The sequence below is a fragment of the Pyrus communis genome, chromosome 15, assembly GCF_041283825.1.
Source record: "Pyrus communis isolate YQ-2024b chromosome 15, ASM4128382v1, whole genome shotgun sequence".
Lineage (NCBI taxonomy): Eukaryota > Viridiplantae > Streptophyta > Magnoliopsida > Rosales > Rosaceae > Pyrus > Pyrus communis.
The window spans coordinates 2904368-2915749 of record NC_142579.1 but is presented as its reverse complement, the minus strand read 5'-3'; the positions used below and the strand labels follow the sequence as shown (position 1 = coordinate 2915749).

At 35.2% G+C, this 11382-nt stretch overlaps 1 protein-coding gene across 1 annotated transcript; it reads left to right on the top strand.

Moving 5' to 3' along the window:
* The first annotated feature begins 4789 nt into the window (after nucleotides 1–4789).
* Nucleotides 4790–10241, top strand: LOC137710456 (putative alkaline/neutral invertase D). The gene is made up of 5 exons (XM_068449480.2): nucleotides 4790–5011; nucleotides 5756–6257; nucleotides 6608–7039; nucleotides 8144–8702; nucleotides 9608–10241. The coding sequence occupies exons 2-5, from the start codon at nucleotides 5871–5873 to the stop codon at nucleotides 9901–9903; spliced, it is 1674 nt and encodes a 557-aa protein (XP_068305581.1). The 5' UTR covers nucleotides 4790–5011; nucleotides 5756–5870; the 3' UTR covers nucleotides 9904–10241.
* Nucleotides 10242–11382: the final 1141 nt, after the last annotated feature.

Below are 11382 nucleotides of genomic sequence, written 5' to 3'. Positions count from 1 at the left end.
ATATAAATACAAGAAAACCTCTATAAATGAATGTTGGGATTAGAAAAGTTATTACTATAGAGAGGTTATTATACATCGATAAATGAATATTATTAATTTATACAGAATTTTACATTTTGTTCATTTTTCTTTTTTTCTGATAAGATACAAGTATCTTATAAAAAAACTAAGACACATGCAATTTATGTTTTTGAATATTCTGGAATTTCACATGCAATTTATTATTCTATTTAATGAATGGTATAAGCTTATGTATAAATTCAATTAATTTTTTGTTCTACTAATATGCTTATCCTTTTTAATAAAGTGTATGATTAATATAAAAAAATAAACAAAAGTTTTATAAACATTGTATTTAAGTGTGATTGTGTAAACCCTAGATTAGATTTGCTACTAGTTATTTTTCCCTATTAGAACTTGTATTCCTTAGAGAAGAAGAATTCTTTCCTCTATACAATTGTATACACACATCTCTATGTGGTGCACCCCCTCCTCTCTCCGTGCCAGATAAAATAAGCCACAAGAAAAAGGTATCCAAAACTAACCATAAAATATATTAGTACAAAATGCATAATTTGAGTAAATAACTATAAAATATCAGAATTTTTTTGTCGGAATAAGTTTGGAACACTTCGGAAAAATTTGGATCGAAATTTCATACTTATTGGACCTTAGATGCATTCCTATTTTTATTCCAAAAATTTCCGAAAATTCATATTCGGAATTTTTGGGTTTAGATTCGGAACGAAAACCTCTTAGGCTAAATTCAGTATCCCATTGGAAATAATTTCGTATGTCTTTACTTAACGGGAATTGTTATTAACACTCCAAAAATCTCATTTGGCACTCCAAATTTTCTATAATTAGAAAGAAAAATACACTTACAAGGAGTGTAGAATGAGATTTTTGAAATGCTAATAACAGTTCCCTTACTTAAATGGATGAGAAATGAAAATTTTCCTACCTATATTTAGTAATGATGAGAAAGGAACAAGAAACTACTACTTTTTGGAGATATTGACCTTTTCAATTATCATTGAGGGTAGGTTAGTCATACCAAAACAAGTAATAAATGGTTTATTTATTTTGGTTTCCCACGAGGAAGGAAACTTTCCTCTCTATTTTTTCATGACCAGGAATTTATTTCCCAAGCCTGCCCTTATAAAACATGGGAAATACAGCACTTTCCCATTCCCAGGCTCACTTTTCGTTAAACCAAACACACCATTGGTTTTTTCTTTGAAACTAAAATATCGTCATTTTGCATTCTGAAATTCTATTTGCTCCACTTTGACAAAATTATGTTAAAAGTGCTAACTTGGAAGGATAATAGTGCAAATTCATCATAGTTGGCAATGAGGACCCGATTTCTACTGGGAGCTCGATCTCCTAAGAAAATTCGATCTCAGGCAAAAATTTTGATTTCACGCGAAAAATTTGATCTCCTTGAAACTCGATCGATTGCGGGTTTAGTGATCAGGGCTTAGGTCTTGGTTTCATGACTCAAGATTTGGTTTCTAGCGAGGCTCCCTAGAAAAACCAATCTCAGATAGAAAATAAGATCTTTTTTTTTTTTTATGTCTAAGTTGGACTCGATGTTGGTTGAAGATAGATTTCTAAAGAGACTGTTTGTACCCAATATTACACGTTGAATGAATAGCTCGATTGATTGCGGGTTTAGTCATTAGGGCTTAGGTCTTGGTTTCATGACTCAAGATTTGGTTTCTAGCGAGGCTCCCTAGACAAACCAATCTCAGACAGAAAATAAGATCTTTCTTTTTTGATGTCTAAGTCGGACCTGACGTTGGTTGAAGATAGATTTCTAAAGAGACTGTTTGTGCCCAATATTACAAGTTGAATGAATATAGTTCTAAGACATTGAATGAAAGAACTATTAAGACAATTTTTTGTGGATGTTATTATGATTTCTTTTATAATCATAGTGCTTGTGTCGGGAGGTTATCTTGACGTCTATTTATCAATCTCAAGATTTGGTTTCATGACTCAAGATTTGGTTTCTAGCGAGGCTCCCTAGATAAACTAATCTCAGACAGAAAATAAGATCTTTCTTTTTGATGTCTAAGTCGGACCTGACGTTGGTTGAAGATAGATTTCTAAAGAGACTGTTTGTGCCCAATATTACACGTTGAATGAATATAGTTCTAAGACATTGAATGAAAGAATTGTTAAGACAATTTTTTTTTAATGTTATTATGATTTCTATTATAATCATAGTACTTGTGTCGGGAGGTTATCTTGACGTCTATTTATCAATATCAAGATGGTGTTATCAACAATTGGGATGATTTGGATCCATGCATGTGTTTACCCATATATGGTTTATTAGTGATGCAATTCCAACAAATTTGCCATGTGGTCTTGATAGCCAGCATGCAGTGCCGTGGATTGTCAAGGCTTTCAAGGGATAATCATCACCACCAAAGAATGGTCAGTTATCACCAAATAGGATCTTATCCGGATCTTCTTCGTAAAGATCTCAGCTGTCCATTCATCTGTCATCATGCAACTATAAATTATTTTAAATTTTTTTTATTTAAAACTAGCAGAAAGCATTCACTTTGTGTATGTGTGAACAATTTCTCTTAATAAGTGCATATTTTTCTTAATATTACATAATTATTGTTTTGTCCTCCTTATGTAGATATTGTGTATCAAAAGTGAGGGTAAAATTAGAAAAATAAGTGTAAAAAGAGGGTAAAATAGGAAAAATAGGGATATGGTTGTCATTTTGTCAAAAGGTACAAAATTACTATTTTACCCTCCTTTTGTCAATAGTGTGTATAAAAAATGAGGGCAAAATAGGAAAAAAGTGGCAAAGTTGACAAGCAGGGTTCTCTTAATAATAGTATAGATTAAACACAAACAGTACCTGACAAAAACTAACAATACGATGTACGATGAACGAACACGATGAAGTAATCACCAGAATCCTCACAAAGAGGATCCGAAGAGGATCTTCATCTAGTTATCACCACGGAGTCCCTATCATTATTTGTGAGATAAATCCTTGATCTAAATAATGTTTAACTAACGATGGGGATAATGATTAGGATGTGGTGGTGTTTGGTAATGATCATCACGTGTGTTTATCTGAGGCCATAAGCGTTGGTTGTGCATGGGATTATCCACTAATTGGCAAATGATTAACATGGCCATGCATGTTTCACAAATATAGTTGAAGCTGCCAAATTTGATGTAAAAGATCTTAAATTTAGTAGTGAATTGCATAGCCTTTCTTCAGGTTTTAGAACTCTAGGTCGAGAGTGTTCATTCCTCAGTCATAGTTGCTTGGTGCAGAAGTCAACAACGCGTTTCATCACCACATCACTGCATTTAATCTTGGCTGCTGATTGTGTTTGATTTATTCAATTTCGATGACCATAAATAAAGATGTGTGTGTGAAAGTCATTTTCTCTTTTTTTTTTTATAACAAATTTAGCCATGGTAGCCCTCCACAAGCATTTTTTTTTTTAACAAACAATATTATCTACACTAAGAGAACGGGATGAGCCTAACCTCATAATAGACTAACAATAATGTAATTCAAATTCGTCTTTCAGTGAGAATCAAACCTAAAACCTTTTACAAGTGAAGATGAATATTACTAAATACTATTAGAACGTAATACTAATTATCTTATTCTGACTTTCAGAGTCTCAAAATCACCTTAGTTCTTCTGTATATCCGCCATTAGATGTACCCATACCTTGGTCTATTCTCGTAAACATAGGAAAAACTGTCATAATCACATGTAATTAAATATTTTCTCAGTATTTAATTAGCTTACCAAACCACCACGTGGAATTATAGTTAGTGGGGAAGGAATTGGCAAGTACAAAAAAAACAGTGTTTTAAATGAGAGAAGACCAACGGATAAAACAAGTTGATAGCGGGCGTGCCTGCGGAGTGCGGGCAGTGAGGCGTCCAATGCGGGCAGTGAGGCGTCCAATGCTGAGTCAGAGACGGAGACACTTGCGGAGGCTCACACGGTGTCGTTTTACCCACGTTGACAAATCACTCGTGCCTCTCACCGGCTATTCCCGGTCTACTCTCTTACACTTCATTTTGCCTTTTGTCCATTTTTTAAAAGAGTGGCATCTCAGATTTGGTTGATTACACCATACGCACTAAAAACACTTTACATCTACTTTCTAAATTAAAAAATATCTTAATACACCCTATTTTCTTTCCAAAACTACCCTCATACCCTAAACTCTTCACATACATCCCATATCAAACTCGCGTATTCGTCTTCACAAACTTGTTTCCTTTAGTTTTATTTTCAATTTTCATATCAATAACCTATATCATTAAAGCAAAGATAAAAGGACACAAGTCTCACCCAAACTGACTCTAGAGCAAAAGAGTTTAAGTCTTGCAGTTGTATGTATATATATATTGAAGTGATGGAGTTTTGCATTGAGTTTTCAAACTTTTACAAAAACCTGTTCATTTTTTTTTGGAAAAATAATCATATTGCTTATGTAAGAGCGTAGAAGTAAATTTTTAGCATGACTCAAGGGTGTATTTAGAATCTTCTTTTTAATTTTTAGAACATTTTAGGGCTTAAATAGTCATTTTATGAGCAGTTTAATATTAAATTATTATGTAAAGTGTAAGTCAACAAAATATGAGGTGTTAATAAATTTTTTTTTTTTAAATTAAAAAATAAAATAAACTTCCTAAACGGTGTCGTTTTTGACACGTTGGCAAATCCATCGCCTGCTCCACTCTTTCAGCTACCCTCCCACGCTATAAATAGTAGGTGCTTAACCACCTGCTCTTTTTTTCTCTTCTTTCTTTTCTTTCTCCTTTCTTCCAAGAAGCAAGCAAATCGCTCTACTGTTGTAATAATATTAATATTATATTTTTACGTCATCTTTCCGAACAGTCCCCGGCGATATCGCCGGCGATCGCCCTATCACGCCGACGGAGACTCCACCTCCTCCGCCTCCTTTGACATTTCTCTCTCTCTCTCTCTCTCTCTGAGGTATAATCTCTCTTTCTCTCTTCTCGTTCTCTCCTTAATTTGCATTTTTTTTTTTGCTGAGAAGGTTCAGATCTGGTTTTCTTGTACGTTAATGCTGAATGTTACTTGTTGATCTTGATCTACCATTATTACAATTTATTATTATTAAATAATGTTTAATTTTCTCTGCTGTAATGATTTAATCTGTCAGATACTCTGTTATATAGTGCTAGTACTATTCACACTTTTTACTGTTCACGCATCTTTGTTCATTTTTTCTATTAATATTCTTCAATTCATTCTATTTGATAGTTAAAAATTGATCTGACGGTGAAATTAAGAGATTAAAAGATGTGAAAAGTAAAAATAAATACGCATGTGGATTACATCACCCTAAGTAATCTGTAATTTTCTGTTTTGTTGCATATTTTTGTACACAGGTTTTGAAAATGATTGTTCATCCTAATAATATTTTACTTATGGATAATGATAGGAGACGAATTTTTCAAACCAAATTTTATAAACTCATATGAAGTTGTTGTTGATGATTGGATTATTACTTGACTATTGATTAACGTTCTTAATTTTTGTTGGTGATAGATTATATGATTCACTGGAGCTGCTTTCTCTCTCTCTCTCTCTCTCTCTCTCTCTCTCTCTCTCTTTTTCCAATTTTATTTTATTTCTGAAAGGTTTATGTGATTTTGTTTTTCATGTAAATTGTATGTTTTGCGTGATAAAATAATAAATAAATTGGTCTGGTAGGAGTTGAGCACAACACAAACAGATTTCAGATCTGTTGAGACTTGAGAAGTGAAGCAAGTCATTTTGTTCGATTGGAATCTGTTGAAGTTCGAAGAAGAAGAAACGGACCAAGGAAATGGAAGGGACCAAAGAGTTTGGGCTACGAAATGTGAGCTCGCACTGCTCCATTTCGGACATGGATGACTACGACCTCTCACGCCTTCTCGACAAGCCCAGACTCAACATTGAGAGGCAGAGGTCCTTTGACGAGAGGTCACTCAGTGAGCTCTCCATTGGCCTCACAAGAGTCGGCTTGGACAACATGGACAGCACCTACTCCCCCGGTGGAAGGTCTGGTTTTGACACTCCTGCTTCCTCTGCACGCAACTCGTTTGAGCCCCATCCAATGGTTGCTGAGGCATGGGATGCTCTCCGCCGGTCTTTGGTCTTCTACCGCAACCAGCCTATGGGCACCATTGCCGCATACGATCATGCTTCTGAGGAAGTCTTGAATTATGATCAGGTCAACTTTTCACAATTGTCAACCCTTGCTTGCCTTTTGTTTTCAATTTCATTTTGTGTGAGATTATGCAATAATCTATCCGTCCTTGAAATAATAATTTTGGCAATCAAATCAACTTGGGGAAATATCTATCAGTTGAAATATCTAATTAGACTCGTGAGGTGAGGTGATGACGCCGAGAAACTTATTGATCCTGCAAATGTCGCTTGTTCTCTTTGATTTTGGCATAATATTGGATATAAAAAGGAATTACACCCTTGGGAGAAGGCAAACAAAGCTCTAAAACATTTATGTTTTAAGTGTTCAGTTAAGTGATTATTAAATCTTGACATGATTCTGGTTGTGTTTAGGTTTTTGTCCGAGATTTTGTACCTAGTGCTCTGGCTTTCCTTATGAATGGTGAGCCGGAGATAGTTAAGAACTTCCTCTTGAAGACCCTACAGCTTCAAGGATGGGAAAAGAGAATAGACAGGTTCAAGCTCGGGGAAGGTGCAATGCCAGCAAGCTTCAAAGTTCTTCATGACCCTATCCGAAAGTCAGATACAATCATTGCAGATTTCGGAGAGAGTGCAATTGGAAGAGTTGCTCCTGTTGACTCTGGTTTTTGGTGGATTATACTGCTCCGTGCATATACAAAATCAACCGGGGATTTATCTCTCGCGGAAACAGAAGATTGTCAAAAAGGAATGAGGCTCATATTGACTCTATGTCTCTCAGAAGGTTTTGACACGTTCCCAACGTTGCTTTGTGCTGATGGATGCTCCATGATTGATCGTAGAATGGTAAGTTGCACTTCATTTTCAAAGGAATTTCTTTTTTCGAAAAGAGACTTAATTGCCAGTGCAAATAAGAAGTAGCTTGAGAAGTCCTTTAAAGCCATCATAAGGTCATTAATCTTTAGTCTTTCTGTCCCTAACCGTTATAAGATTACAGGTTTGCAACTTTGGTTTCTTTGCTAGGTTTAGTTTCAAATAGATGATACACTGTTTAAATGTGGTTGGAGTGCACATGAAATTGGATGTTATGTACGTAGCACATTACCCTTAGTTCTTACGTTCAATATTACAATTCTGAGAAGTAACAAGGCATAGTTGGCATTTACATGAATTGACCCACAAGATGAATTATCTGAATAATATGTGTGTGGGAGTGCTTGGACTGATGGTTAATACTCGGTGATGAATTTATTGTGCCTGAAGGAATATATCACCAATAGACTTCTCGTATAGCAATCTGTCTGCGTATGGGTGGTCCCCTAGTATCGTTTTTATTAGCAGTATATTCTTGCTTTCTTCATTTGAAGACTACAATGATAGCTGCATTGACATTGATTAAAAGTGGCTTTAATCAATGCTCTAGCTTATAAAGAAATTTGTAATTTTTTAAAGTGTTGAAACTTGAAAGTCATGTTCTTGCGGTTCTATTTGTTAGTGTTTAATGCCTTATCCATTGACATGTATGGATGGATAGCCGACTAAGTTCCACTTCCTCCCATAATAAAAGTGAATATGATTTGTAGTCCCAATAGATGAAGGTTTTGAAGCTCATGAAGGATATTATTTATTTATTTATAATAAAAGAATAAAAAAATGAGAAAAGGATAATTCTGGTCTGTTATGAAGGTTTGTATCTTGAAGTTTTTAGTAAAAGAAAAAAACGAGAAAGGAAACTTTTGCATAAATCTTTTCGTATTTCTTACATGATATATTATGCATTTTATTTCACTGTTTATATATTATTGTCCATTAGTCTTCACGTTTATGCAGGTTTGTAGCTGACTTCAAGTTTTCTTGTCTGCCTGATTGCTGTATTTCTATACCATGGTTTTAATATACTTAACCTTAAAAAATGTCTTATCTTATTTAACATGTTATATGGTTATCCAGGGAATTTATGGTTATCCGATTGAAATCCAAGCTCTGTTCTTTATGTCATTGAGATGTGCATTGGGAATGCTGAAACCTGATGGAGAAGGAAAAGAATTCATAGAGCGAATTGTCAAGCGTTTGCATGCCTTAAGTTACCACATGCGAGTTTACTTCTGGCTTGATTTCCAACAATTAAATGATATATACCGTTACAAGACTGAAGAGTACTCGCACACAGCTGTAAATAAGTTCAATGTCATTCCTGATTCCATCCCAGATTGGGTATTTGATTTTATGCCATGCCGTGGTGGCTACTTTATTGGCAACGTGAGTCCTGCTAGGATGGATTTTCGATGGTTTGCTTTGGGTAACTGTGTTGCAATTCTATCTTCTCTTGCAACCCCAGAGCAATCAGTGGCTATAATGGATCTCATTGAATCTCGTTGGGAAGAGTTGGTTGGAGAAATGCCGTTAAAAATATGTTATCCAGCAATAGACAGTCATGAGTGGCGAATCGTAACTGGTTGTGATCCCAAGAATACCAGATGGAGTTACCATAATGGAGGATCCTGGCCAGGTTTGTCCCTCTACTTGAAGTTTCTATGTTATTGCTGCAAATAAAATTCAAATTGAATAGTTGTGATGGTAGATCATTTTATCATTATTTGCGTTATGGATTATAGCTTGGTTTCCAAGGTGGAAATCAGTTGTGGACTATGGATGTTTTACGTAATGGAAGATTTCTTGCTTAGATGAGCTTTCAAAAGCATATTTTAAATACAGTGTTCAAGTAGTATGAAAATAGCAGCCTTGTTTTGTTTTCATTATAAGTCTTTGACTTCTGAACTGAATACTCATCCTGAAAAAGTAAGTTTGATATCTCTTTCTTCAAGTTTGTTTTCGGAAAACGGTGGTGGTATATTTCACGCAGTTATCTATTTTTTCAATTTCGTAAAAGAACCAAGCAGGCTTCGTGCCTAATATACTCGATTCCCTTGCCTAGTGTTGGGCTGCATTCCCTTGCCCCGCCTTGCTTTGTTTTGTTGTGTTTTGTTTTGTTTTGTTTTGTTGTGTTTTGTTTTGTTTTGTTTTCATTACCTGTTATTGCCCCCATTATCTACCCCAGGACTGATCTAGATGAAGTTTCCACTTTGAAAAAACCACACCAAGATTATTACCATACATATCGACAACAAAGCCTTATACCACTAGGGGGGTTGGTTGTATGAATCATAGAACGCCATTGCTCAATTTTGAGCTAAGTCTTCCGTTAGTTCCAAGCACTCCATGTCATTTCTTAAAGTCTCATTCAAGTCTTCCTCTACCTCATTTGGCATGAGCCTCTGTCTCATAATCGCATTTTTTAACCAGAACATCTTTAGGTCATTGTTTCACATATCTAAACCAACTTAACCTATTCTCTCTTATAATCGCATTACCATAGATATCCTTTTAATATTTTTGTCTTTCAAATTGCTGCAGTGCTTTTATGGATGCTAACTGCCGCTTGCATCAAAACGGGAAGACCACAAATTGCAAGACGGGCAATCGAGCTTGCTGAGAGTCGTCTGCTAAAAGATTCTTGGCCAGAATATTATGACGGGAAACTGGGAAGATATATTGGTAAACAAGCAAGGAAGTACCAGACATGGTCAATAGCAGGATATCTGGTTGCAAAGATGATGCTAGAGGATCCGTCACACTTGGGGATGATTTCGCTCGAAGAGGACAAACAAATGAAGCCAGTCCTTAAGAGATCGTCGTCTTGGACTTGCTAGAAGCTCAAAAAAGCTAAACAAAAATGGCAGGAAAAATAAACAGAGGAAAATCAAAAGGTGAGAGATACTCGTAATTTCTTTGCTACACAATTCTTTCGGGAGTTTGTAATCGTAGCTTTGATCGACAATGTGATTTTGTACAATAGTGTCTGCTGTGCTGAGACTGCTTATTGTTTTTAAATAAATTTGAACATTCGGCCTTCTATGTTTAAAATTCGATGGAACTCAGCAACGCCTGTGCTGCGAAAAAAATTAATAAGCTCAAGACTATTGGTTTTGTTTTTTTTACTAGTTTACTTGTAATTTCTGTAATTTGAATTTCTATTTGCTTTTTATAATTTTTTGTGTGCATCTCATTCCCTTTCCTCCTCTCACTCTTTTCTTTGCTTTTTGTCTTTTTGTCTGTATAAAAAAATCAATATAAGATATTGACGTAGCTTAATCTTAACCGTCCAAGTAGAAGGAGAGGAAAGGAAAGAGAGATACAGAGGGGAGAGAATCCTCTTCCTAGTTTCCCGACAATTAGTGAAGAGTACATATAGAGAAGTTGAAAGTCCTTACTTTTCGTGGGTCAGCTTGCCTTACAGCGGTTAGGAATGGAAAAGATGAGGCTGTTTTTGCTAGAAGCACAGAAATAACTACAGGATGGGTTGGGCAGCCACTTGGACTGTCACTGTATTCCTCCGATTAAGCTTACTAGTCTGACATACACTCAGAATCCAATATCTTTAATTAAAGAGTCGAAATAATTTTAAATATTTTTATTTAAAATTAACTACAAATCGTACCTAATAAAAAATGATCGCATAATGTATAATGAACGGATATGATTTACAGATTTTCAGGATCTTATCCAGATCCTTTTGATGAGATGATGTAACTCCCAAGAAATGAAATTCAGGGTCAAAAGTAATAAAAATTTAATTACGGCCGTGATGACGCTGATTAGTAGACTCACTCCCCACGCCCACGGCCGACCCACTCGATGATGTCGACTGACTGGATTGACTGGACTGACAGAGGAGGAGCGGAGAGGATAACTGGTACTCGGCGGGGTTCCCTTCTTTTTTATTTGACTTTCTTTTTTACACTAAAATAAAATAAACCAAAACCTAACAACTAAGCTTTTGTTTCAAAAAAAAAAAAAAAACTAAGCGAAGTATTAATCTGTTGCCTTGTGCTCACGATAGTTTGGTGGTCCTGCACTACCCTTAGCAGAGGTTCTTCTAGGGGTTAGTTTGGAACTCCTCAACTAGAACTTGAGGAGAAAATTTTCAATGTTTTTAGAACACGAGTTGATTGTTCATATGTTATAATATAATTGGTGAAAAATATATTTATAAGTGTTTCAGTACTTGTATATTGATATGTGGTGTACTTGTATTTTAGAAAAACTAAAAAATTTCTCTAACTCGAGAGTTTAAATTCTCACAAATACATTTTTTTTCAGACTATCGCATCTCTTTTAACCTTCTGTTT

Coding starts and splice junctions, on each gene's coding strand:
- LOC137710456 (XM_068449480.2), top strand. CDS start 5,871: ATGGAAGGGACCAAAGAGTTTGGGCTACGAAATGTGAGCTCGCACTGC. Junction 7,040..8,143: donor CCATGATTGATCGTAGAATG/GTAAGTTGCACT, acceptor ATGGTTATCCAG/GGAATTTATGGTTATCCGAT. Junction 8,703..9,607: donor TAATGGAGGATCCTGGCCAG/GTTTGTCCCTCT, acceptor AAATTGCTGCAG/TGCTTTTATGGATGCTAACT.